This window comes from Natator depressus, chromosome 7 (genome assembly GCF_965152275.1).
Source record: "Natator depressus isolate rNatDep1 chromosome 7, rNatDep2.hap1, whole genome shotgun sequence".
In the NCBI taxonomy this organism is placed as follows: domain Eukaryota; kingdom Metazoa; phylum Chordata; order Testudines; family Cheloniidae; genus Natator; species Natator depressus.
Window position 1 is genome coordinate 120,043,748 of NC_134240.1, and position 27,108 is coordinate 120,070,855.

At 53.6% G+C, this 27,108-nt stretch overlaps 1 protein-coding gene across 1 annotated transcript in view; it reads right to left on the reverse strand.

Annotated features, from left to right (window-relative positions):
* Positions 1-7,063: 7,063 nt before the first annotated feature.
* TRIM8 (tripartite motif containing 8) overlaps positions 7,064-27,108 on the reverse strand; it is a 50,439-nt gene continuing 30,394 nt past the window's right edge. Inside the window, exons 2-6 of the mRNA XM_074959442.1 lie at positions 14,695-14,790; positions 12,759-12,992; positions 11,318-11,349; positions 10,051-10,166; positions 7,064-8,068 (exon numbers count right to left, since the gene is read on the reverse strand). Of these exons, the coding sequence (XP_074815543.1) occupies positions 7,461-8,068; positions 10,051-10,166; positions 11,318-11,349; positions 12,759-12,992; positions 14,695-14,790 (1,086 nt within the window). The 3' untranslated portion in view covers positions 7,064-7,460. The remainder of the gene's footprint in view (positions 8,069-10,050; positions 10,167-11,317; positions 11,350-12,758; positions 12,993-14,694; positions 14,791-27,108) is intronic.

A 27,108-nucleotide genomic window follows, 5' to 3' on the forward strand; every position in this document is an offset into this window, starting at 1 on the left:
GGCGCATTCATTGCAAGCCGCTGTTGTGGCCTCTCCTTCCTCTGGCCCCAAGAGCCTGACTGCATGGGAGCAGTATGATGGTGTCGGGCTTCAAGGCAGCTTGGAGCTGCGTGGGCCTAGCTGCGTGGTCAGAGATGCCAGGCCGCTTGCTGGGAAGGGAGGGGGCAAGGCGGGAAGGGAGGGGGCAAGGCAGGAAGGAAGGCCCCGTCAGCCTCCGTCCCAGCCCCAAGGCAGATTACTCTGAGCGCATAGGCAGGATATAGCATGGCCAACCCCACACGTGAGTCACATCCTACCACACCAGGTTTGCTTCATTCCTGCTGCAGATGAGGTCACTGGGGCGATGACTACACCATGGAACCTCTGCCCTCCGAGGCCCCTAGCGTCAGCGCAGCGTACGCCGACAGAGGACGTTTTCTGCTCCAACTCCCACCCAAGCACCAACTCCCCAACCAACCTTAGCTCTGCCCACCGAAGCCCTCTTCTGGTTGCACAGCCATGGCCGCACTGGGGTGCGATAGCTGTGGGAGTCAGGGCATAGGCACCGACGCCGTGGCTGGAGCACCCACGGAGAAAAATTAGTGGGTGCTTAGCACCCACCGGCAGCCAGCTCCTCCCTCTCTCCCAGTGCCTCCCGTCCGCTGGCGGCCCCTGCTGATCAACTCCTCCCCCTCCCTCCCAGTGCCTCCTGCACGCTGCAGAACAGCTGTTTCACAGTGAGCTGGAGGCGCTGGGAGGGAGGGGGAGGAGCAGGGATGGTGTGCACTCGTGGGAGGGGCGGAAAGCGGCAGGGAAAAGGCGGGCAGGGGTGGAGTGGGGGCGGGGCTTGGGGGAAGGGGTGGAGTGGGGGCAGAGCCTGGGGCTGACCGGGGGGTTGAGCACCCCCAGGGAAAATTAGAGGCTAGCGCCCGTGGGTCAGGGGAGTGGTTTTATCACCGCCCCCACCCCGACAAGCCATGACAGTGTCACTTCAGACCAGGCTTAAATCACTAACCAGCTTCTGTCCCGCTGTTTCTGTCCTTTCCAGGCGTAGCTGTGTGATCGGCTAAGCCTTTCCTCCCAGAACCGGAGGATGGCTCTGAAAGCGTCGCGGCGGGTGAGAGGCACCTATAACCTCACTGCCCCCAGCAGCGGCAGCCGGATGGGATGGGAGAGCACGGACAGGACCACAGCTGTGGGCGGAGGAGGCTGCAGGCACCCTGTTGTGAGGGGATAAATACGGTCGCATAGACACACTGAACTGGGGTAGTGGGAGCCGGTCAGACGAACGCGTAAGTCAGTCCCTATGCAGCCCGGACAGGTGCCTCGAAGACAGCTGATGTGGAGAATGCCCCCAGATCAGCCTCACACCCAGTTTTGATTTCCGCTTCTTCCCCCCACTCCAGCTTTTCACCAGGTCTGTGATCCCATGGGAGACATGCGTGGCTCTAGCCACGCTTGGCTTCCCACCAGGGCTAATACGAACCAGCAGCTGGCTGTGCCCAAGACTGCCACATGATGGTCTTCCTGGAGTCTGGCTCCAGCCCTCATTCCGCTGTACAGAGGTGACCCCCAACCACCTGTCTCTGACAGGGAGGCCAGGTGTCCTTCCACCCAGCTCTCTGTGAGCTAAGGTGTCCCCGAGGGCATTTCCCCATGCGGCAATGCACACCCCCATGGCATTCTGTGCCTTGCAGTATGGGAGAGCTGCCCAGCTCTTCCCAGACTGTTCCAGTACAAACCCAGTTAGGCAGCATGGCTGGTGGCAAAAGCAGCTGTGGTAATCAGGGCAGATGAGTTGGTCACACATAGTTACCAAAATATGATTGCTCGTGCAGTGCAAAGAGAACCAAAGTGGGACCATCTTACCCAGCTTGCTAGGCAGAAGGGTAAAGAAACCATCTCTATTGAAACATTGCCTGGCATAAAAATACAGATTTTAGATCTTTTTGAAAGAAAGAAATTGTACAAAAATCTAATACTAAACTGACCTGCCTAGGTTAGGTCTGGCTACATGTCACTTTTTAGCTGTGTATTAACACACATTGGCATGTCGATAAATTCTAGTGTAGACAGGACACAACCCTTTGTTACTAGACATGCTTAACCCCAGGCTGTCCTCACAGCGGGGCAAAAATGTTTGGTTCATAGATTTTAAAGGCCAGAAGGGTCCATTATAACCATCTCGTCTGACACCTTATTTCCAGTTTGAATTGATCTAGCTTCAACTTCCCACTCTTGGAGCTTGTTTGTACACTAGCATATTCAATCATGTTAATGAACACGCGACAAAACAGGACTCAAGGGTATTCAAGGGAGACAGACCCGCGGTCCAAGTGCAAAAGGGAACGTAAACAGCAGTGCTGCCGGGATTCGATTTTGACACTCACCAGTGTCATTGTTAGCGAAGGGAAGGAGTGATGGACAAAATCATTTTTAATTGGCTGTGTCTATTTAACCTGTTAGCAGGGTTTCCAGCAGCTCCTTTTCCCATTTCAAAAAATGACTCTCTCCAAGACGGATCTCTAGACTATTGTCCCTCCTGGATGCCTGAGGTCACCTTTGTATAGAACCGTCACAGAGCAACCACCCCCCCCTCCCTGAAAACCCCCCCACCTCTCTATAGTTTTCTGCATACTGACTCTAAAGAAACACATGGAAACTTGTGACCTGCTGCAAAAAAGAGAGAGAGAGGGAAAAAAACAGATATTTTATCAAAAGAGAAACTGAGGCAGAGAGGTGAAGTTCCTTGGCTGAGGTCACCTAGGGAGTCAAAGGCCAGGGCAGGTCACAGTTTCCGTGCCTCAGTTTCTTCAACTGTAAAATGAGACTAATGCGCCTGTAGCAACTCCACAGTGGCTTAGAACATCCTGGGGGTCTCTGTGCTGTACCCCAAGATCACCAAGAATGTCAGGGAAAAATCTCTCCTCCAGAAGCACAGGACTGTACAGGCTGTGCTAAAAGAGAACTCCCATGAGCTGTTTTCAGTACAGGGTCTATGACACAGAGCTCAGCAGTGCTGATTGCAGCCAGCAGAGGGCAGCAGAGCCCAGACACACTGGGCAATGCACTGCAATACAAACGCTCGTTTGAGTTTCCTGGCATTAGCTATTCGGTTAGTGACGGCTGCGAGGCTGCTCCTTCCATGCCCTGTTCAGCCTGGCTGGTGAGGCTTCCAAGAGGTATCATTACACGTCCCTAACCCACAGGCTGGCAATAAACGCTTGCCGAGGACACCAGCCCTATGGAGCAGGTTGCATGACAAACACTTTGCAGCTGCCAGAGGCAAACTGCCTGCAGCCGGGAGCCTTCTGGTCCATGTGAGAGTGCCATTGCACGGGCGTCAGCCCAGAGCGGAGACGCGCTCAGCACACGAGGGACAGATGTTGGAGGAAAGGAAGGTGGGGGAGGACAAAGCAATGACATAATGGGGAAGGAGGGGGGAAATCTAGGGCTAGGCCCTGCTGCCATCAAAGCCAAAAGCTCAACTCCCAGCTGACTTCAAACAGCAACAAGGAGCCTTCCCTGCACCATAGGACTAATTCCTGCTCCAGCCTGCTCTGAATGAAACAGCAATTGATGTGTCCTCCCCTCCCTCTTCCCAGTACAGCAGCTCCCTCTCATGGGAACACCGTGGTGGGGGAAAGTAAAGGCTTCTCTTTCAGTGCCGCCATCCCACTTGCCCCTCTGGTGTAAACAGATATGCTGACCTGAGTAAAGCGAGGAGGACTGGAGACTCTGTAGCTGATTCAGCCAAGCCCTTAAGCACCTGCTTCGCTGTATTCCCTGTTGAGCAAAGCCCTTCCCCTGGGACCTCTTTGGGGGCAGAGATGGCTGCTTTGTTCCATTTGCACAGCACCTAGCCTGTGTGTAAGGGTTTGCCTGGATCGGGGCCGAAATGAGCAACCCCAGCACTTCGCACTGCGTGAGAGAGAGGAACTACTTCGGTTGACAAACCCCGCTCTGCGGAGAGGGGAACTCCGCGGCGGCCTGCTGGTACATCCCGGGAGACGGCAGAGGGAGCACGATCGGTCTCTCGTCAAAGCCAACGAGGGTACGTCTACACTGCCATAACCCCGCCACGGCACTGGGTCTCAGAGCCTGGGTCAACTGACTCGGCTGGATCCCAGGCTCCGAGACCCAGCCCCCTGGGTCCTTTGTTGCAGCGGAGACAGACACTGAGAGTTCAGCCATTGGGGCAGTGGATAAGGCAATGGGCTGGGACTCAGGAGACCTGGGTTCCATCCCTAGCTCTGCCGGTGCCCTTGGGCAAATCGGTTCTCTTCTCACCCACCCACCCTCCCTCTGCCTTGTGTATTTGGGTTATGAACTCTTCCGGGCAAGGGCTGATTCTCATTAGGTTTTTATACAGTGCCTAGCACAACCAGGCCTGGTCTTGCCAGGGGCCCTCTAGGTGCTGATGTAATAGACATAATTCTGTAGGATCATGGGAGCAGGCCACAGCTCTCTGTGAGCACCGGTCCTCCACGAGGCCACGCCAGCCTGCGAACCTTGGCCTCTTGGGAACCGGAGGAAGAGGAGAAAGGAGCCAGAGGAGGGGACACGCTGAATGAGGGGGGACAGAAAATACCTTTATTCCATGTCTACATGTTCAAATGCAACAGGAAAGAGAACGCAAGCCCCAGGGGGATCCGATCCCTTTGTACAACGTCTTGCCCTGCCCCCCTCCTCCGTTAGTACACTCAAGCTTAAGCAGCCCCTGCTTGAGGGTCTTTCTGCACCCCATGCGCCCGTCAGTAGCCCGTGGGGAGAAGCAGCAGTGCATCACATTTGCACACGGCAGGTCGGGGAAAAAAGACTGCAGCTGCAGTTCCTCTCCTGATACCGTTTGCGACCAGCTGGGAGACGGCACAGATTGATAGCCACGCACAGGCAGGGTGGATCAAAGAAGGGCCCAAATGGGAACTCCAGGGCCAAACAGAGCCAGGCGTTGATTCTGATTCTGTTTGGGCCAGAGCAGCCAATGCCCAGACCCTGGGTTCTGCAGTGCTAGCCTAGACCACGCCTGCCTGTTCTCTCCAGCATGTAGCCCTCCACCGGCTACCGGGGAGGGCACATGGGAAGCTGTCACCAGTTCAGGAACCACAAATGTTCCTGGACCTCACAGCCTCCCTCCCACGCGCCGGTGTCTGAAGCCAAAACATCAGCCGAGCTCAACGAAAATGTTCCTCCAGGAAGGAGTCTGGTGTCCCGACAGGGCCAGGCTAGGCCAGACACCACTAATGCCCATGTAAGTCAGGAGCGAAGTCAACAGCGCTAAACCTGCAGTCACCAGCTCAGAGCCGAGCCGGATTTCACAGGCTGCGCCTCCCAACTTGCTTCTGCAGCAAAAAGGGGGAGTTCGGTGGTTTGTGGAAGTCAACTAGAATTAGAGCTTGTCTGAACGGCTCCCTCTGATCTGCCCCCCACAGCTTCCAGGTCAGCTGGTCTCAGTACGGGCTACACTATAAAAAGCGGAGACATGAAACGCCCACTCATCCATGGGACCTAAATCTCTTGGTCCAGACCAGCTCTGGGCCGATTAGTTGGCCACAACCGGGTGTGCAATCCAGCTCCGGATGTGCCAGGGCGGCTCTGAACTGTATCCATACTGGGTTCACTGCTACTTGATAAAGGCAGGCAGATCCTTACACCGTAGTCAGCAAGATTTCATTCTAGTCCATGGGGACAGCAATCTCCATCCTGTCCACATCCCCCAATAAAACTTGCTTGGTCACAGCTTTTAGAACGTTACATCCACACTTACAGCTCTGACACAGAGCTCTGTCGGACTGATTTATATTGACAAAAAAATGATTCTGATTCAGGTCTCACGCTCCGTCAGCGAGAATCAGGAGTAATTACACTTTAAGTCACTGGGTAGAACCAGGATGAGGGCCCAGTTCTGCATGCACTTATCACCTGGAGTAGCCCTTATGACCAGGTGTAGCCCCACTGAAGTCAAAGGGCTGCCTTCACTGCTGTGCCAGGTGTAGTCACGTACTCCTCCCAAAGCGAATGTGAAACCTACCAGATCAGAACAAGGGAAGGCACCCACCCATTCAGCACCCAGATGAAGTCAAATCAACAGGACTTAAGCACGCGTTCAAGTGTTCTGCTGAATTAGGAGCAAAAGGCCGACACAAGGGGGCTGAATCGCCGCTCCCTCCAGCGCAAATGAGGAGTGACTCCGCTCCAGTCAATGGATTTACACCACGGAAAAACTGGAGTAAGATAGGAGGAGAATCAGGTAAACCATGCAAGGCAACGGAGAAGCAGGCCAACCGCAACGATCCAAGGCACTGAGCGCCGCAGAATCGGGCCCGACACAAGACCAGAATCGGGCCCCTTGATTTTAAAAGGGCTTCTCCAGATTTACCTCCGCGTGAGCGGCCCAAAGCCTGCATGCGTTTGACCAACATTTGCGGTGTTCCCCCAACCCAGGCGCTGCTCATCGGATCGTTTCCAACACCTGAATTAGAGAGACAAACCCACCAAACCGGAGAATAGCCTATTTCTAAAATGAGGTCACAGCCTTCTTTTGGAGCAGAAACGGGCCCCTGTTCCCTGGGGGGGTGCGCGGGGGAGGCAGAAGGGGCAGCAGAGCGAGGCATTTGCACTAAGTGATCACATTTATTTGAATATTTTTTTTGTGTTCTAAAATTGGTTACAGAATAAATACCTGTGCCTTATAGCAGGAAGTCCACTTTTTTTTTTTTTTATACAAAGTGCTTGTTACAGGAAGTTGCATCAGCGATACACGGGAAGGGGCGTGTGCAACTTGGCGACGCTTCCCCCCCGGAAACTAAAACAGAATTTTTTTTTTTATTTATTCTTTTCTTTTCTTTTTTTTTTAAAGTTTCTTTTCCCTTTTTTTGTTTGTCTGTTTGTTTGTGCATTAAATCTCCTGCCATTGTGTATTTACAAATCTCCGAAAGAAGGGAAAAAAAAAAATGCCAGGATGCATGATAAGTGGCCTTTCCACACACACACGCACACACACACACAAAAGATAAGCCTTGTTTTAAAAAAAAAAAACAAACCCAAAAATCTACAAGTATCGTTTCTTACTGAATCAATGATATAATTCTTTTTTTTTTTTTTTTTAAAAGGGAAGGAAAAAATAAAAATTAACCAAACCAAAAAGAACCCACAGACACTGAAACAGAAAAGGAGCCACCGTCCCTCTAAGTTTTCCAAACCAGAAAGTAGCAAGTACATGTGAAATTCGAAACCAGATGTCTGATTGAAAAACCTCATTCATTTCGTCCTCATCTTTTTCCAGGGAGGGGAGGAATTTTGAAAAATTAAATTAAAAACCAATATTAAAAAAGAAAAAAGCGAGATGAGAGAAAAGAGCCTCCCACATTCCGAAGAGGTGGGAAGGAAGAAAACTGGGTGCGATTTAAAAAGAAAAGCAAGAAAACTGGATTTTTATCTCCGAATGTGTAATTAACAACACTCTGTGGGGAGTCTGATGGTTAACTGGTGACGTAGTGTTTGGTGGAAGGTTGGCCGTAGACTCTATAGAAATCCTGGCGCCCATGCTGCTGGGATGCGTCAATCCATTCCCTCACGGCAAGTCCGGGAAGTGACTGAGGTACAGCCGGAGCAGGGGGGAGTGGGTGGGAGTACTCCTGCGAAGAGACTGTCCAGGGGAAGTGACCCGACCTGGGGTACGGCTGGTGCCCGCTGTGATTGGACACCGAGGAACAGTAACAGTTATCCACTGAACAGACCAGGATCTTGCGCCCGCCGTACTGGGATAGCACAGACTGCTGAGAGGACGTGCTATTGGGATAGTGAGACGGGTTGAAGACCGAACCAGAGTGGACTGGCTGCGGGCCACTGGGCAGTCCAACAATGTGCTGCGTGGAGCTACAAGGCACCATGGGTTGTGCGGACTGGCCCTCGCCAGCGGAAGCCCCCTGGCTCATATACTGGCTTGCCACAGTCCCAGACGATGGCTCGAGAAAGCTGCCTTCGGGGAAGGCTGCGGAGTGCTTGCGTTTCTCCGCTCCGGAGTTGCTGACGCTGCACGGGTACATGGGGATGCTCTGTAGGAATGGGACCGGGGTGCTGAATGGACCTGGATGGGGAGAGAGAAAAGACAAACGGCCAGATCAGAATCCACTGCTGGAATTCAGGAGCCAGAGCGGAAAACGAACAATGGCTCAGAGAAACAACAAGACCATAGGTGCCAACTCCGTGGCTGGAGCCACCCGCTGAGCAGCTCCTCCCCCTCCCCCACAGCACCTCCCGCCCACCGCCAATCAGCTGTTCAGTGGCAGGCGGGAGGCACTGAGGAGGAGGGGGACAAGTGGGGGTGGGAGGAGGCGGGGAGGGGCTGTAGCTGTGGGGAAGGGGGCAGGAAGAGGCAGAGGGTGGGTGAGGGCTTGGGGAAAGGGGCGGAGTGGGGGCAAGGCCTCGGGGTGGAGCACCCTACTGGGGACAGCTAAAGATCGGCGTCAGTTCCACCCTGCTCTCTGCCCGAGGCATCGCTGCCATGTTCCAGAGAGGGCGGGCCCCTGGAACCGGCCCCCCAAATCACCACACTCGTCCCGAGGGAGGGAGCTGGAACCCGCGCCCTCGGCAACCATCTGAAGAGAAGAGATGGAATTTGCCCCGTGCACTGAGACGATTGCCCACATGGAAGGAGGCGGGAAGGAGGGGCTGGAAGCTGGTTTCAGAGCCGCAATCAAAGCTGCAATTACAGGGCCATGATCCAGTTCCAGCCCTCCCGAAGCCTGTTCCCAGCCCAGGAGCTGCATTGATGTCAGCCAGCGTACAAGGTGAACCCCGGCTGGGTCTCTTGGAAATGCAGGGCTCTGTACACCAGCCAAACATGACCTCACCCTCCTTGCCGAGCAGCCGCTGGCTAGGGACGCTCTGCATTAGTAGTGCAGCCCCAGGCCACAAATTCAGGAGACCCTGCCTGGAGGCGATACTAGCCATCACGGGCTGTTAATTACCCTGGGAACTAGAGGGAGCCATGGGGTTTGTCTGTGTCCAGCAGCCTCAATACAGAATCCCATCTACATCCATTAGAAAGGACTTCTGCCTCCTCTTTAACTAAAGGGGTTCAATAGCAGAAATCCACAGTAACACCATTGATTCCAGAGCCATTTACCGGAGAAGAATAGGACTCAGATTTCTGCCTTGTAACAGGGCATCCAGTTCAAGGAGCCTGCGCAGACCTGCAGGCCTCTTGCTAACAGAGAGGCAGAGTTATGTCTGCGGACTCACGTTGGCAGCCAGACCAGGTGGCCCCTATCAGCTCCAACCCAGGGGTATGAAAAGAGACAGAGGGAACTCTGGGCAGGGATAAAGGGGTCCTGCAGGGACAAACTTTTAAGGACAGCCAGTTGAGGTTTCTTTTGTTGTTATTTAAGTTAATGCTAAAGGCAAATGGCAGGAAGGTGCCCAGATACCATGGTGATGGGAACCAGAGATAGACAGAGGCAAATTTGGCCCAGATTCTGTATGTGTTCTGTGATTGGAACAGGGTGGGAAAGTCCCCTGCCTGCATAGCCGTTTTCTGTCACTACTTTGGGAGAGCTGGGATAGTAATTAAAAAGACCAGCATCTATTTAAAAGAATTCACTCCAGTCCCCTTTTGTATTGGCTGCTGAGCAGCCTTCAAGAGACACTGCATTTTACTCGCACGAATGTTTGCAGAAAGCAAACCTGAAATGCACAGCGGTTGCACAATGGGCACCTGGCACTGAGCTGTGCTGCCTTTTTTGATGTCTAAATCTGCTCGGCCGTCAGGGAGCGCCTGGGGAAACTGGTACAGCCAGCAGCTGTGCACACCATTTCATCATCACTGCCCGATCCTCCATCCTCCCACATGCCTTCCCGCCAGACCCTGTTCATTGTCCTCCTTGCTGGGTTAACTCTACGTTAGCCTGGAAGATCCTTGGGCCGGGTGAAGCCCCAGATGCGCCCATGGCACTGTATATACACAACAAATGACGCCATCACCAATGGAAATGGCATGTAGGGAGGCTGCCTCTCTCCCCGGATCTCGGTGCCGCACGACAAGGCCCATGGATCAGAGGGACGTCTCACCTTCCAGCAGCTTCCTCAGCTGCTTCTCCTTCTTGGCGATCTCGTTCAGGAAGAGCTTGGAGTTGAGGTGGCCGATCTTGGGAGGCGGCAGGCTGCCGCCCGTGCAGTTCTGAGTCCTTTACCAACCAGCAAGGAGAGCAAAAGGACTCATTAAAAGCGTCAAGCTTCCCCTCCTCTCCCCTCACCCCCCACGCTCTCCCTGGCTCTCATCTCTCCCCAGGCCTTTCCCAGCGGCTGACAGCTGCCGAACATCTGCCGGGCAGCCTCATCTGTAATTAGCTCCGCTTCAGCCAGGGACGGAAAGGCCTTTACATCAGCCAGTCCCTCTCCTGGGGCTTTGGCCAGCCTAGTTTTAAAAGGCCCCCGTGGTGCGACTCCCGCATCCCCCGCAAGCGCTATTTCTATTAGGAGATGCCCCCGTAGCCTGACAGGACACAGGCAGGAAGCCGCTCCTGATATCCAGCCTGCGTTTCCTTTCCGTTCAGCCCGTTAGCCCCAGTTAGATCCCAGGGTACCATCCGACATGGCCCCCCTCCCTTCTGGGGATCTTATGCCCTGTGATCATGGCCCCCCTACTCCCAGCTCTTTTAATCTCTCCTCCCAAATCAGTCTTTGGCTCTCCTCGGAGCTCCCATTCAGCGGGAGGCAAATGCATCTGTTCGGGGCCTAGGAAGGGCATGTTCTTCCTCGGGGTGCCCTGCGTGCGTCTCTGCGGCCAGCAAGTAGGCGAGGACCATGCTGGAGAGACCAAGAGGCACACGCTGCAGGGGTGGTGACCACAAGTCCTAGCAGTGCTGGTAGCTAGGCCCAGGGATGGGTCCACTGAGCTAACAGTGGTGGCACTCAGTCCCTTCTCATGAAGGCTCGCTCTTCTGGGAGAGCGTGTGACTGACTTTTCTCCCCACCTTCCTCCCGCCCCAGATAACGGCTCTGGATCATACAACCACCACCGCCACGCTTTCTACTTCTAGTAGCTCTAGAAGATCTCAGAGCACTCTACACATGACAATGACTCAAACCTCCCAAACCCCTGTGGGGTAAATTCTTAGCTCCATTTTGCAGGTGGGGGAAACTGAGGCACAAGGCCGGAAAGTGACTTGCCCAACGTCACTCAGTGAGTGTGTGGCAGAGATGGGGCTAGAACCAAGGTCGGACGACGCCTAGCCCTGTGTCTAAGCCACGCTCTGTAGCCCTGCAACACAGCCGTCAGAGCCTCCGATCCCACCCTTGCTTGAGAACATGAGTTGTCAGGAGACTGGCTTCTTACCTGTCCATTAAGATTTTCACGGACTTCGTATTCTACGAGGGAAAGGAGAAACCCTGGTCAGTGACTGCTGTGTATCGTCTCAGCTGTGTCCCGATGCACCTCTCCCAGGACCTGCAGCCCCCCCACACACTCCAGGCCTGGCTCTCTCCTGAGCAGAGATGATGCCAAATTGCCGCAGGGGGCGTGAGATGCGGTAAGTCACCCGCCAGGAGCTGGGACGGGACACAGTCACCTGGCACTGGTGTTACACTTCAGGAGGAGGATCACCAGGAATGAACGACTAACGCAGCACTGCCCCGTCGTGCCCACCCCCAGCTAGCTTCACCGCCACTCCCCAAAACAGCAGCCTTGAGATTCACCTCTGGGAAGGGATCTGGGGCCCTGGCCTTTCCCACTGGCCCCAGCGCTCCCCTCTATCAGGGTGTAAATTCCTGCTCATCCGCTGGATTCGGCCAGAGATTTTCCCAGCTTCCTTTAAAGCCTCCTTATGAAGGAAGCCAGCACAGGCTGCAGGCTCATGAGGAGCTCAGGCGTTGATCATCCGCCTTAAAGAAGGAGCAGAGCTGTCTGGGGCCTGTGAGCAGGTGATTACCACCAGAGGAGAGTGAGGAGAGGGGAGACACTGGCCCAGCCGCTCCCCCACCCCAGCTTCAAGGCCGGGAAGGGCCCCTTAATCAGTCGGAATCCATCCGGGGAGTGAGGTGAGGCAGAGGGGTCGACCCGGTTCGTGCACCAGCTCAATCAGGGTTTAAGTTGAAGGCCCTAAAACCCACGCAGGCTCAGGAGGGAGGGAGATCCTGAGGGTCCCCCTTTTCTCTTTAGCGATGATCCACAGGGCCTACCCCCACCCCTAGCTCTGCTGTGCGACTTGGGTTTTGTTCCTGGCCCATCTTTTGTCCACTCCCTCCCCGGGCTGACTGATTATCCCCACGGGCCATGACAGGGGCAGGGCCAACTGCTGCCAGCCTACCCCAGGAGAAACCAGCTAATCCACAGCAAGGACCGAGGAGCGTCCCGGCTTACAGCCAAAGGCATGTGGGCTGGAAAAGCTACTCCGGCCATCAGGAGACTGGGGCCAAATTTAGACACTTAGGAGGAGCAGATCCTGCCTTGTCCCCTGCTCAGGAGCCCCCTCCCCTAAGGTGCTCCACCTACTCTTCCAGGCTGGGAGATAGGGGTATTGATGGCCTGGGGAGAGCTGACCCGGGGAAGGGGTGTGGGAATCACGAGGTTACTCTGCTCCCAGCCCATCACTAAACCTGAGTCTCTTTGTTCTAGGGTCACACTGGGGGTGTATGGTCAGGCCAGGGACCCTGACAAAGCAGTTGCTGCCCCAAGATGTCCCCCATCCCTCCCCTACTGTTAGAATCCGGCTACCAGCCCCGTTATCCCAGGGGCTCCCCCTCTGCCTTCCCATGGCCAGCTGGGCCCCTCTTGGCACCTTCATGAAGTTGATGTCCTCGGTCTTGTCGAACATGACCTGGACGGAGCTCAGCAGCTTCTTGGCCTCCTGCATGCGCTCGTTGAGGTGCAGCACCTGGGCCGCGTTCTCATTGCAGAACTTGGCCTGGGCCTTTTCCAGGATCTCCATGGTCTTGCGCAGGTCCTCGTCCAGGAGCTGGTGCATCTTCTCGTACTGCAGGCGCACCTCGTCCTTCAGCTGGCTCACCTTCTCCTGGGGGGGGGGGGAGGCGGGGAGGGGAGGAGAGCGCCCAAGGTCAGACCCCGCCACCCCCGCTCGCTGCAGAGCCCCGCCCGCCACCCTCGCGGAGGGAGAAACGGGGACAGGGCCTGCTAGTGCTTTGCCGACGTCCCCGACCTGTCTCCTGGTGGGCCAGCCCTTCGGCTTTGCCTCAGCCCATGGACCAAGATATTCAGGGCTGTGGAGGTATTTACAGGAGGGAACAGCTTGGCCCTGTGGGTCAGGACGCCTGGGTTCCATTCCTGGCTCGGGGGGTTGGCAGGGTGAGCTGAGGAGCGATCACAATGGATTAATCAGTGTCACCCACCCAGGCCTAGCTTCTAAGAACCCAGAGAACAGCCTTCCCCTCCATCCAGAAGCCAACGCAACCTGCAGCCGCAGGCCTCCGTGCAAGGCCTCTGCCATGCCTGGGAAGGCCCATGATGGGTGGCGGAGCAGTTCCGGGGCCACCTGGACCATCGCTGGCAATGCAGCCGAGTAGCCTGGGAACTGCAGAGGTCCCAGGGCGGCTGTGGAGGCTCAAGGCCTCTGCTGGGATAGCGAATTCCCTCCAGATCCAAGCAGATCACCTGGGATCTATGGGGGCTCAACTCTGCCCCAGAGCAACCAACTCCACCAGCGAGGGGAGCTTTCTCCAGGGCCCGTTCAGCCCTTAGTTCCTCAGCCGAGCCTGCCCACAGAGGGGCCAGATCCCGCTGCGCTCAGTGGCTTGAGACCCGTCCGTTAGTTTCACCAGAGCCGGTGAGGTAGAGCTGAAAGGCTCTACACGCCCCCTGCTCTGCCTGGGCCCCCCGGGGGGTGACCTGCCTTGCAGTGGGGCTATAAAGAGGAGGGGGACGGACCCAACAGATTTTCCCCTATGCAAAATATTAACCTCGATCTCCAAAGTCTCCCCTTTCCTGTGGATTTCAGCACTCCCCTCTGACGTCCCTATATAAGGGTCTCACACCTCTGGGTCCCATGCCCTGCCCCGAGAAGACGTTGGCATCCCGCTTGGCTTGGAGTGTATTAAGACGGTTCCCTCCCGCACCCACCCAACACTCCTTCCTCTTCCATGGCCCTGGGGTAGAGCAGTGAGAACCCCCTATATCCTTTGGGAGCTGGGGGCAGGCAGAGGGGCTGCATAGACCAGCAATGAAAAGCTCTTGTACCAAGAGACTTTCCCCTACTTCCCCAACCAGGGCTGCTTAGCTAGCACCTGAGTAATGAGGCAGAGAGAGACAAACCCAGCCCCCCCGCGCCTGAGCAGGGCGCCCCTCCTCCCTTGAGAGGGTAGCCCCACATCAGCCCCTTTTCCCCACACCTTCACTTTGCCCCGGCTTCACTTGGGGGTCTATTCTGGGCACTGACTCCCCTTCCCTCCCCCAAGATCCTAGTGAATCCAGATGGCCAACAGCTCCGGGAGACCTCCCACCAGCATCAGGCCCCTTCTGGATCTTCACAGCAATGGCAGCTCTGGGCTGACTGCCTTGGCCCCGAGCAGAGAGTTAACTCCACACCGGCTGGACCTCTGTCCCCCCTAAGCCCGGCACCGCGGAGCCGCAGCCGCCTCAAGGACGGCGGGCGATGCCTGGGCAGCCCCTGGCGCGGGAGGACTGGCTCATGCCCTGCTGCCGTGCGAGGCCCTGCCTTGGTCGAAGGGCGCGGCCACAAGGGAGGGAAAAGCACCAGCTACCTCGACCAGCCGCTTGTCTGACTCCAGCTTGTAGAGCTGCTCCTCGATGTCCTGCTCCCTCTCCTCCAGGCGGTCTTGCTGCTTCATCAGCATCTTCTGCAACAGAACAGACGGCAAGCGGCCGTCAGGCACCGGGGCGAGCCGCAGGGGCACGCGAGGGAAGACAGACGCAAGCGGGATCAGCGGTACACAACATCAACGGGGCAGCGGAGGTGGCGTGCTGGCTACCGGGTCAACCGTTCAGGGGTATGAAATTCTGATCTACAAGGTCCCATCCTAAGCAACCCTCCCCAGCTAGCAGGCAGCGTCCGTCCCTGATTCGCGGCCTCTCTGTAGTGCCAGTCTCTGCCTAGCTGGCTTTTTGGGGGTAGCAACGACCACGGGAGGGTCTTGCAGAGCCAGAGAGACGTCCCTGCCTCCTCCCTCATGGGAGACTTTATATTGGTTCTTTCTTGGTGGCTTTCGTGAGCCGATAAGAAAACTCCTCTAGACTGAAAGCCTGTTTGTGCCTGGAAACCACCTTGGAACAGCCGTCCCGAGGGTGGGGTTTGAAAGGTCAGCGTTCCCTCTCCACACAGAGGGCCTGGCCACCGTGGGGTCTGACCCGTTTCTGTTTAAGACCCTGCGTTTCGGCTCCCCGCTACAAGCAACACTGCACAGCCCTGTCACAGGGATAATGACCATCACAATTACCCAACGAGCCGATACTGACTGGGTCTGGCGGGACAGACGCTCTGGCACCCCCCCAGGAGCAGATCTGGGGCTCTGGCTGGCCTGGAGGAAACAGCACCCCTCCATAAACTGAGGGAGGCGCTGCTGACTGCACTCTCAGCCGCCTCCACTGAATACGCAAAGATATCTATCCACTGTCCCTTCCAGGCCTTCGGAGAAACAGAGCTGTGCTGTATTCACGGGGTCTCCCATACAAGACCCCTTTCCCACAGCCACTTCCTATAGGACCACCAGGTCTGGCTGCGAAGAAGAGTTGACACAATCGGAAGCGGCTACCAAGAGTAACAGCCTATGCAAGATAAATGAAGAAAAAAGTGCATCTCGTCTGCTCCCCGTTCATTCTCCTCCTTCTGTCCCTTGTAGTCCCACTTCCCCATTATCCAGGGACAGGGTTTTTGTCTAAGCAACCAAGTAAAGAATCCAGGGAATAGTAATACTGGCGATAAATTTTACAGGCTGGCTGAGCATGTTGTAGCCCTCTCTAGTGGCTGCTAGGGATAAGAGCCTACTACCACCAGCAGCTGACTGAGTTACTCCTTTAGCTCTAGAGGTAGAAGCCGATGCGTAGGTACAGAAGTTTGTAAGTTCAATCCCCACTCATGACTCCCGGTACAGCGTGTTACATATATGCTGATCTTACTACTACTCAGTTACACTTCTAGAGGCCTTTCCCTACATGGGAGGCTCCCAAAGTGCCATGTAAAAGAAGGGTTACTCTCATTTGATACACAAGGAACCGAGGCAAAGAGAGATGTCCAAGGTCACAAAGCAAGTCAGTGGAAGAGTTGGGAACAAGTGCCAGATCTCTTGACCTCCAGTCCAAATCCCTATATCCCCCGATTATTTTAGAGCTGATGATAGAAGGAAATATTTATAGTATAGCCTCGCTGATCAGAGTGAAATGTGCAGTGTAGTGGAACAAGGCAGTATCCCTTTTAATAGTTTGTGAGCCCTCTAGAGGCGCTCACTGTGTTCTATGCTGTAGACACGGCCAGAAACCAGTCAGAACAGCCGGGTGTCTGCCCCTTGGCCTCGCATGTTCACGTATATTTAGTAAACATGGTTATTTGGGACCTAACTGCGCCCTGTGGTTCCTTCACATTGTTTCTGTGCTGTAAAGAGTGAAAGACACAACAAGATGGGTGATAGGACGGTAGAGCAGATAAACAGCGTTTCAGATGAGGGACCTTCATCCCAAAAGATGGGAGAAGGTGGCCTCATTTCTGATACACGTGTTTTTTTCTGGATAATAAAGATTCAGCTAAACCAAACTTGTGAAATCCTACGGAGGTTTTTTTGGCTGGGGGAGTGAAATATCACAATACGTTTTCCAGGCTGATCGCTGTCAAGGTGGAATCCGTGGCTGGGCTGGTACATTTTCGTGTTGGGTTTCAGCTACTCCGACGAGAGAGGAAGCTCCGGCAGGTTCCTCCCCGACGGCAGTGCCCTTGGAGAGAAGGCCCGTCCTCGAGAATTTAGGGATGAGAGAGGAAAGAACATTGTAAAAGCTGCCCTGCAAGCAGCTTCTATTTTCTAACAGGGGGAATCTTGTTCTGGGAAGAGGACCATGTATTTTCCAGCCTCAGCCAGATGGAAGAGACACACATGCACACGCCCTAAAAGACAGAATAAATCAGAAATCCAAAAATGGCTACAACCATATGAGTCATCTGCTAACAGCTTGGCTCGGAGGCCCGGCATTCCGGCCAGAAGGCGAGCAATGAGCCACTGGTACAGGATCAGCGCCGGGCAACTCCAGGCGCTACGTCAAGGGCGCCCAGCCCGTAACACACGCAGAAGAATTCTCAGACATTTGCCCTTAATTCTTCCTGCGTTAATCCCTTCAGGAAAAGCCACTGCACTCCTAACCTGACCGAGGAAGAAGGGAGGGGCAGCTGGGAAACTGACCGGTTGGAAGAGAAACACGGCACAGCAACGGGGACACGGAGGAAAATGGCAGCTAAGACCAATTTTGAGGGGATTATTGCTAATATAAACCAGCACTCAGGGATTTATAATCAAGTAATTAATTCCTGGTCTAAGCAGGGGGAGGGAGGGAGGGCGGGAGAGAGGCGGAGGAAGGAGCTGCCACGATTAGTTGCATTGCAGGGAGAGGCTGAAGCCTTCAACTTAATTTGTAAGCAAGAATTTGGAGCCTCCTTGATTCGGTGTTTTTCTGAAGGTCTGGGGCACCTGCAGCCTCGTTAACACCTGGATAAGTCTAGCACTAGAAGACGAGTGGGCCCCTTCTTGGGTTTCTTCGCCTCCAGCCTCGGTCCCTTAATGAGACACTGACGGGTCAAACTGGCCCTGAATCTAGGCTCTGGATCAAACCAGCAGCTCCCAGCGGGTCCGTATGCAGCCCCCACTCTGCTCTCCTGGGTGGGGCGGGGCATGAGGACCTGAGGGGGAAACTGACTTGCAGCAGTAGTGAGCCTGACTAGATGTGCAATTAACAGGAAGGGAGGGTGTGTGTGTGTGTGTCAGGAACAGCAGAAGCACCCTAAAAAAGTGTGTGTGTGGGGGGGTGCCATAGGTGTCCCTGCCCCCACTTCACCACCCCTTCTCCCTGAGCCCCCGCTCCCCATTCCCCTCAAGGCCCCACCCCACCCCTTCTTCCCCAGCCACCCCTTCCCCCGAGGCCCTGCCCCCACCTCTTTCCCCCAAGACCCCCTCGCTTGTTCCTCCCCACCCCCTCCCCCAGCGCTTGCTCTTATGGCTATGCCCTTCCAATTTTAAAAAGTGGGGAGGCCATGGCTCCTTGGTCCCCCCCGTTCTGGTGCCCCTGGTGTGTGTGTGTCTTTAGGTGGTTGTAAGAAACTGGTGTTGGGGGTTGTGGGTGTGTACATACACACACTTACAGCATTATTAATATTTATATTGCAGTAGCATTGACTAGCCACCAGGGAGATCAGGGCCCTGCTGCGTTAGGCGCTGTACAAATGCAGAGAGCCCCCCGGCCCCGAAGAACTCACCATCTCAACAGACAAGGCCACGTGGGAAGGGAAGCAGAGGTACAGGGAGCGGACGTGACCTGCCTCCGGTCACATGTGTCAGTGGTGGAGCTGGGTCCCACCCAGTAGAGGGAAGTGATGAGGGGGGCAGTGAAGCCCAGCGGATGGGGTATCGGCATATCTCACACACAGCGGATGACGGGCATTGACCAGCTGATTTCCCCAGTCCCATGGCAAGCAATGTTTGCCGCAGACATAAGCCAACTAACTTCATCAAATGCAAGATCCGTCCAAAGGACCCTGCTGATTTTCATGGGTCACTTCTTCCCGGATGACTGGCTCCTGGTTCTCCTCAATCAACATGCAGGGAACCAGCCCGAGAGCGGGCCCCCCCACCCCGCATCTGCTCACGAGGTTACCTCACTGCTTGACAATGATTTCTTTGCCTTTGGGATACCCTTGGGAAGTCAGATCTAACCACGAATCACCACTGTCCAGGCCAGGAGTTTACAAACTTTGCCATGTCCCCAGCTTCCCCTCAGGGGAAAAATCCCTTCTCAGGGGCCTCCCAGAAAGCCGAGCGCTTCATGAAACCTCTACAAAAAGCCATTACAGCCTCTGCAGCAGAAAGGCAGCCATGGAAACAGAGGCAATGCAAGCTCCTCTGGGACGCTAAGGAACCCCAAGGACAGCCTCCGGCGCAGCTCCGACTTGCACGCCCGTCCCGATCCCCGGCCTCAAGCTGCACACCGCAAAACCCGGGCCATTCCCAGGGCCGGACAACGGCGCAGCAGCCTGGTCAGAGCCTTTCGTGAGGCCACCACGACAGCCTGCCAGAGCAAGGAAGGAAGTGGATGGCCCCATTCAATTCTCCTACAGTGGCCCAAGTAACGGGCATTCTGTAACAAGACGTGCTGCACAGAACGCAGACGTGACTCCTGGCCTCCAGCCACAGAGCAGGAGGAGGATGTTGCTGAGGGGGACATCTCTCCACAACCAGAGCCCCGAACACAGACAACTCCTGAGAGTCCAGGACCCTGTAGAGCTCCGTGGTGACTGATCAACGCGCCGTGGTCATCGACTGTGCGAGGATAATAGGATTTTTTTTTTTTTTTTAATAGGAATGTAGTGGGTGAAATCCTGGTTCCATGGAACTCAATGGGAGCTTTGCCATACATCTATGTTCCTAGCAAGGAGTAGCTAAACCGGAGTTCAGTCATCTGACCGAGTTTAAATGTGGGAGGAGTGCAGCGCCATCAGCAATCCATTCCAGGAAGGCCCACCCAGACCTTGTGCAGTACAGGTTGGGTTTTTCATGCTGCAGGCTACTGACCCATGAAGCTACAGGGGCTGTCCCCACTCAGCCGCCTCGATGCAGAATCCCCTTCGCATTCACCACTCCTGAGCCCTGGCTCTTCTCCCACACTCCAGCTCCACCAGAAGCCCCCCCACACACACATCCTGCAGCAGGCCCCCCAGAGCCCGCAGGAAAAGTTCCCACTGACCTCAATGGGACTCTACATCCCAACGTGAGAATGGGGCCCGAAGCAGGTCTACCAGCTCACAGCTGTTAGGGCTGCACAGCAATGCAAAAGATCTGGGTTCGATCCTCGGCCCAAGCCTCTGGAGAGGCAAGATCAACACCCTAAGCACTTAGGGCCTGTCCTGTCCATGTGGCAGCTCTTTTAACTATTTAACCCCTATCTATCTATACATCCTTTCAACCCTTCCGCGCAATGCTGCCAACTCTCGTGATTCCATTACAAGCCCCACAATACGTGGTGTTTCATCTAAAGCCCCAGCTCTTGGAATCCTGTGATTACATGAGAATCACTGCTTGCTTGCTTGAAGTTCCCAGGCCTCATTGGTGCAGAGAAAAGTTGGAAAATGTGCCATGAATACAATCTAAAGACTGAGAAGACCAATAAAAGAACCTGACATTTATGACGGTTTGATACAGCTCATGATACAGTTGCACCCACAGCAACAAGTTCCAATAATAAAAAATATAGGCAGAAACCACCCCTTGCTGTATTGATGAGAGCAATTTCCTCTCTCTGTAATATGGACTGAGTTCTTTAGGTATTTTGAAAAGGAAAATATATCCCTTCCCTCTCCCCCTGACTTCCTGCCAAACAGGTATTTCTGAATTCGGGAACTACCCCCTCCTCCCAGCTCAGCAGGGTTCACCACTTAATGGGTGATTCCCCCGCCCCCCCCAAGATTTGCAGCAAAGTCTCAGTTCATGCAGGACTTTCCTGTTGGGATAACCTGAGCCCCTTTGCATCTGTTTGATGTCTGGCTATCTGTTTGCATTTCCCAGAGTCTAAGAAACCTTACGCCCTTTCTCTGAGAAATGGGACAGTGCAGCCATTTGCTGGGATGGCAGCTGATCAATTTACTCCATTTAAAAAACAAAAACAAAAAGAACACCCCTCATCCGTAAAAAGCAATAAACCCCCCACAGTTTACACTGCTCCACAACATGAATTTTGAGGAACAAAATGTACAAAAGATAAAATGAAGATTAATAATTTCCTTTTTATTTCAGTGTAAAGAGGTGGGTATTTTGTTTTGTTTTGCTGTGTTTAAAATTTAAGCCTTCCCCTGTGGTGTTGTGAACTTAAGTACAGGGAGGTGAACCTAGTAGCCTATGAAAACCAAAAGTGAAACTGACCAGAAACACAGAGAGAAACTGACTGGTCCAGTTTCACCGCTCCAGCCAAGTGAAACGCAAAAAGAGAATCAACCGCATCAATGGTGAAAAGTAGATCTGTTTGTTTAGGCTCTTTGAGGCTTAGTAATTCACGGTGCTGTCAGTAACACAGGAAAGGATTCTTATTTTATATGCAAATGTTGACAGTGTCTTATTAATAAATAACATTACTAGCCACAGAAATCCCCACAAGTAAGGAGATGCTGCCCCAACACTTAACACAGTCTCTTTTATAGTCCAACGTGGCAAGGGTTGAGTCCTGCACGGTGCCGGAGGAGCTGGGTGCTGAGCACGTAGGAAGAAGGGTGCTCACCACCTTGCAGGGCCGGCCCCCACTGTGCTGAATCTATTGTTCGCGCCATGCATAGTTGGCGCAGCAGTAACTGGTTCCTTAGCAGCCGGCAATGCACTGGCTCACAGGCGGAAAGCGGAAGCGGTTCCAGCATCAGAGCACAATGGATTTCTGAATGGAGGGAAATACTCTTTTACATCCTCAGAGTAGCCTGCCAGTGGGGATCCCAAATTAATCGGAGCCTGGGCTGAGTGGACGTACTACAACCCCCAGCAGCACAGCACTCCCCACCCGCCCGTTCTGAGAGCGTAACAGCTCATTCCCCTGCCCCCAAGGTAGCTATATAGCTAGCTTTGATCCCGCCCTGACAAGGGAAGGATGGGATCGTACTCTGCAAGTAGAGGAAGGCCACAAACACCAAGCTGTTATTAAAGGTAACCGGAGGAAAGAAAATCCAGGTTAATTATCAGAGGATCTATGTTGGTCCGGGCTGGGTGAACACCTGGGAATGTCTACTCGGGTTAGTGGTGTTGAGGTCCCCTGCGATCATGAACAGGAGTGAAATTTTGTTCGCGGGAAGAGAGAATCGCAAATGCACATTCAAGCCGATAATCGACCTGGCAGCACAAGGATCCTAAGCGCTAAGTCACCACCAGCAGCTCCCAGGTGGAAACCGACCGCCGGGTCGTTCAGACCAACAGATACACTGGTAAGAATCGAGGCCTGGGAGCGGGGAATTGGTGAGCAGGAAGGAGAGGCTGCACTCGCTGAGAAAACGGCTAACTCTAATTGCAGGGCACAAGCGTGGAGGAGGCTCGGCATTTCCTGAAAACCAGGCCCCTTTCAGGGCACGTCTACACTGTGACAAAAAACACCCCACAGTAGTGAGGCTCAGCACCTGGGCCAAGGGACGGGGGCTCGCATCACAGGGCTAAACGTAGCCCTGTTGAGATTCCCGCTCAGGCTGGGGCCCGGGCCTCGAGACCCACCCACCACTTGCCAGGTTTCAGAGCCCGGGCTCCAGCCTGAGCCCAAACGTCTACACGGCTACTTTAGTGCCATGACATGAGCCTCCCAAGCCCCAGTCAGTGACCAGGCTGAGACTCGCTTTCACGGGTTTTTTGCATAGATGTACCCTGTGACGTCTCAAATTGGGCACCCCAAAAACAGAGGGACCTTAAAGCACTAATCTGTTTTGAAAATTTCGGCTAGGCTGTCTCTCTCTCTCTCATCTATACACGTCTAGAGCACAGTGGGTACACGGGAGCTGGAATCTTCCAAAGGTGCCGAGGGGAGTTAGATGCGCAAATCTCACTGAAGAGCAATAGGATTTGCCTATAAAAATTCCAGCCGTCATTACGCACACACACACCCCCACACACACAGATACACAATTACTGCTTGTATTACATTGTATTACATTGCTTGTAGTAGCATCTAATCATGGATCAGGGCCCCATGGCACTGGGCACAACACATGCACAGAGACCTAGGGGGAGGTGATTTTGGTACTAGGGACTAAAACTTCATAGAAATTATATATATATTTTAAGCTTCCAGAGAGAAGGAAAAAAAACAAACAAACAAGGTGTACTAGGTAAAGAGAGCAAGGCAGGGCTGTTATCTGCATTTGATAGATGGGAACTGAGGGCCAGAGACACTCAAATGACTCATCCATAGTAAATGAACCAGGGTCTTCCATGTTCTAGGTGAATACCCTAACCACTATACTATCCTCTCTGCAGCAAGCAGCTCGTACACAGTGTTTCTGCCAAATCCATTCAATAGCAATCCTGCGACTGCCCTACTTTCAAGTGTTGATCAGTGCTGAACCCTGGTCAGCACTCAGCAGATAACAATCGATACCCCCAGCAGCACCCCCGAGCCCTGCCTGGAAGCTGCCATCGCTAACCCAAGGTGACAGCCCAGCCTGGGATAGTTCGATGTCTGAGCTGTACCCACGGCAGAAGCTGAAAACTACGTGCTCAAATCCCGCTCTCATGGAAGTCAATGGCCAAGCTCCTATGGAGTTCTACTGGAGTGGGTCACACCCCAGGCCGTCCTTGGAAAGCTGCTTTTTCCTGCTCTCCAGATCACAGAAGTGAGAATTCCCGAGCACGCCCTTCCCCTTTAAAACAAAGGGGATCAGCCTCCTATCAGGGAGCCCTTTCATGCTTTTGCAGCTACCCAGACTAAATTAAACTTGCAAGTTAATCTGCCACACGATCCACCCCAGTGAAGCACCCTCCCCCAGCAGGTCATCTGGTGACAAGAACCAAAAAGCTTTGTCTAGCTGAGGTTCTTCCATAGCACCTCTTGCTGGGATCTCTGCATCGCATCAGATGCGAACCGGTGACCATCAGTGAGAAGGGGGTCCTGTCCATTTCCAAGGAAGGCTTGGTTAAGTCCTTACTAACAAACCCCAATGATCACTAAAGCAGCATTTTAAACCTCTACATTTCGCTTCACACTGGTTCTCCCCTTCGTTGACATTTTTGCTCCTTCATTGAGCTTGGGGCAGTGCACAATCAGAGGAGCCCCCGTTTCTTTTTGGCTCTAGTGAGTTTTGCTCGCTAGTTCTCATGCTGTGGCAGAAGTCTGGGCTGCAAGTGCCACAAGGTAATTTGAAATCCCCCCCACACACACACAAGAGAAAGCTTTGGCTAGCACAGTTCGCGTGCTGTGACCGCTGCTTGCCACACTGATCAGAATCATTTTGCTGTCCTCTTGTGCCTCACCCTGTCTGTTGGTTATTTGTCTCTCCTCTTGTAACTTACGAGGACCATTCTTTTGTTAGATGTGTACAGTGCCTAGCACCATGGAGGCCTCAATCGCAGAATGGGGTCTCTAGAGGCGACATAAGGCAAACAATAAATAACATGCTTTCACTGAACCACGAATAAAATTTATATTCTGATCAGAGTTTATTACAGTATTTGTTTTAAATACCCGAAACCTTTAAAATAAATAAATAAATAAAACTCTATGCCACCTGACACTGTCCCTTTAAACACCACGGGCTAGCTAGTCCAGTTGTCTCACTCTATAGAGGGCAAGTGTTGTAGGGCTTTGATCTCGCTCTCTTCTTGCTCTGGCTCTCCCCTTGCAGCCAAATTACAGTGCTGAGCGCCCGAGTGAATAAGGTCATTGTTTGCAACAACCGGAAAGACAGAGCTGAGGGAACAACACAGGGCCAGAGGGAGGTGGGGGCGGGGGGGGGGGGCAGAAGGAGGAAGATGCAGCAAGAGCAAAGAGGTCACAATCAGAGCAACGGCTCCAGATACCTTAAATCGGCCAGAGGGAAAACAGTATCTGGGCCCCACGCTGAGACCTGAGTCCGGCACAGCGGCCCTGTGGGAAAGCTGATACTGGCTGCCCCAGTGTCCCAGCATAGCAGTGGGGTTAAGTCACCAGCACTGAATTTTAGAACACAATGAACTAGAGACACACAGCGGGCACACACACAGCACACACACACGCCCCGCTCAGGCTGCATCCAACACCAGACTCCTCCCTCTGTGGTTGCTGCTTTTCAGCCCGCACCACAAAAAAAGTGAATTTCCTAAGAGAAACGCATTCATAACTATGGTGACCCCTTCCCATCCAGTGGAGGGCTACAGTGCCCTAGCCTGTAAACAAGCAATAGACTTTATATGGAGATCACTCAGCCACCACTAAAATGCAGCCATCTCTGGGGTGGAGCACAATGGCTGTTTAACAGCATGCTGCAGCACGAGCGCAATTTAAGACAGGACGTGACGAACACTATACCCATTTGAAACCACAGAAGGAATTTTAGGGGGGCCGGAAGTAAACACCAGGGTTGGAATTTGGCCAGGACACTGGGGTGAACACCCCACCTACTGCAGAAACTTTAAATGACAAAGAGTGTTTAGGGTCCCCGATACAGAAGACAGGACCTCCTGCAGCAGAGAAGCCCTTAGTCCTGTGCTGGGCCATTGCTCCAGTACTGCGGGGGATCAGTGACCCCGAAACCCCTTCATGCCTCTCATTCAAATCCTATGCAAGCCCAGCCCCACTTAGTTCATCAGATGCGATGCGCTGCGCTCGCAGCCCGAGGTGATGTCTCTGTACAAACAGCCTAATGGAGAGAAGGAGCATTGTGTTGCCTTTAACACAGAGAAATCAGCGTGCAGAACTTCACAGCCTCAGAGCCAGGAAGCAGCTAACTCCTTGGGCAAACCTTGGGACCCCACCTGTCCCCATCTGAAACAACCCCAGCCTCTGAAGGGGTGAAACACGCTAAGTTCCGGATGAGTGCCTACGACTGATGCAAACAGAGAGGCGCTGGCCCTTTAATTATCTCTCCAACCCCCAGGAGACTGACTGTAGGCCGATCCATTTACATAGACAGGAAGGAAATGTTTTCTGGGTTTCATCTTACACAAATTTACAGTAACCAGCAGTCAACAGAGGAGGTCTTGGGAGAGCTGAACGCCTCTCCTCCTCCCCAGCTAGCTAAACACATAGATCATCTATTTTCAGGTCTGGCCAATCTCACGCTACTTTCGGGTGGATCCAGATCTCAGGCCAAGTTCCACCAACGCTACCGGGAGAGGGGGGCCCGCAACACCCACAAGGGCTGAATGTCCCCCTACGAAGGAGGCAATGCAAAAATGGGTCTTGAGAACTGACCCACCCCCGCTCAGCTACACCTCAAGATCACTCTTGCAGTTGGATTTCAAAGAGGCCCATCTTGTTTTGCAAACCATTACAGATGCATCAAAACCACATTGCTTGCACCGATCTGTTCTTCCCGTCAGGTCCAGCCTTTTATAAGGAAGTCAGGTGTAATTTTATGGAAGCCCTGTGGCCTGTGATACGCAGGAATTCAGACTCCACAATCACAGTGGTTACCTTCTGGCCTTGCAGTCTATTCACTCGCATTTCGGCTTTTGGTGCTTGCAAGTTTAATGATTTGACAAAGGCACCTCCCTGTTTCCCGGTCAGCCTTGTAACAAATCCAGGAAACACTTCAGGGAGGTCACTGGGCTGAATACAGCTGGGCCACATGGAACTTCACGCTCCCCACAGGGACAGAACTCAGATCCCCCTGCTCCAAAACGACAGGCCTTGCCCACTTGAACTAAAGGAACATCTCCCCTGGCATTGAGCTGTATAGGGCCCATGACACACGGAGGAGCCATTTGGTTTAAGGTCCTTGAACAGAATACGATATGTGATCGCAAAACTATTTCTAAGTGGAATTTGAACATGATTCCCCAAATGGTTATGCCGTGTTGGCATAGCTGTGTTGGTCCCAGGATATTACAGAGACAAGGTGGGGGAGGAAATATTTTTTTACTGGACCATCTTCTGTTGGTGAGAGACACAACCTTTCGAACTTGCACAGAGCTCCTCTTCAGGTCTGAAATGTGTGTTAACTACTTACGCTAAACAATCTGTCCCACCTGGTATTTAGCTGTGGCACTTAGTATGTTCCCCAGCCCTGAAGAAGAGCTCTGTGGAAGTTCAAAAGCTTGTCTCTCTCACCAACAGAAGTTGGTCCAATAAAAGATATTTCTTCACCCACCTTGTCTCCCCAAATGGTTGCGCTTTTAGTGACTTCTGTGTTTGCACAGAGCCCTGCAGATCTGCCACAATTACAAAAAAAAAAAAAGATCGATATCTGGGCACTGAAATTCCACAGCTAGCTCCAATGCCTTTAAAATCAGCATGTTGAGTGGTGAAGTCGTGAC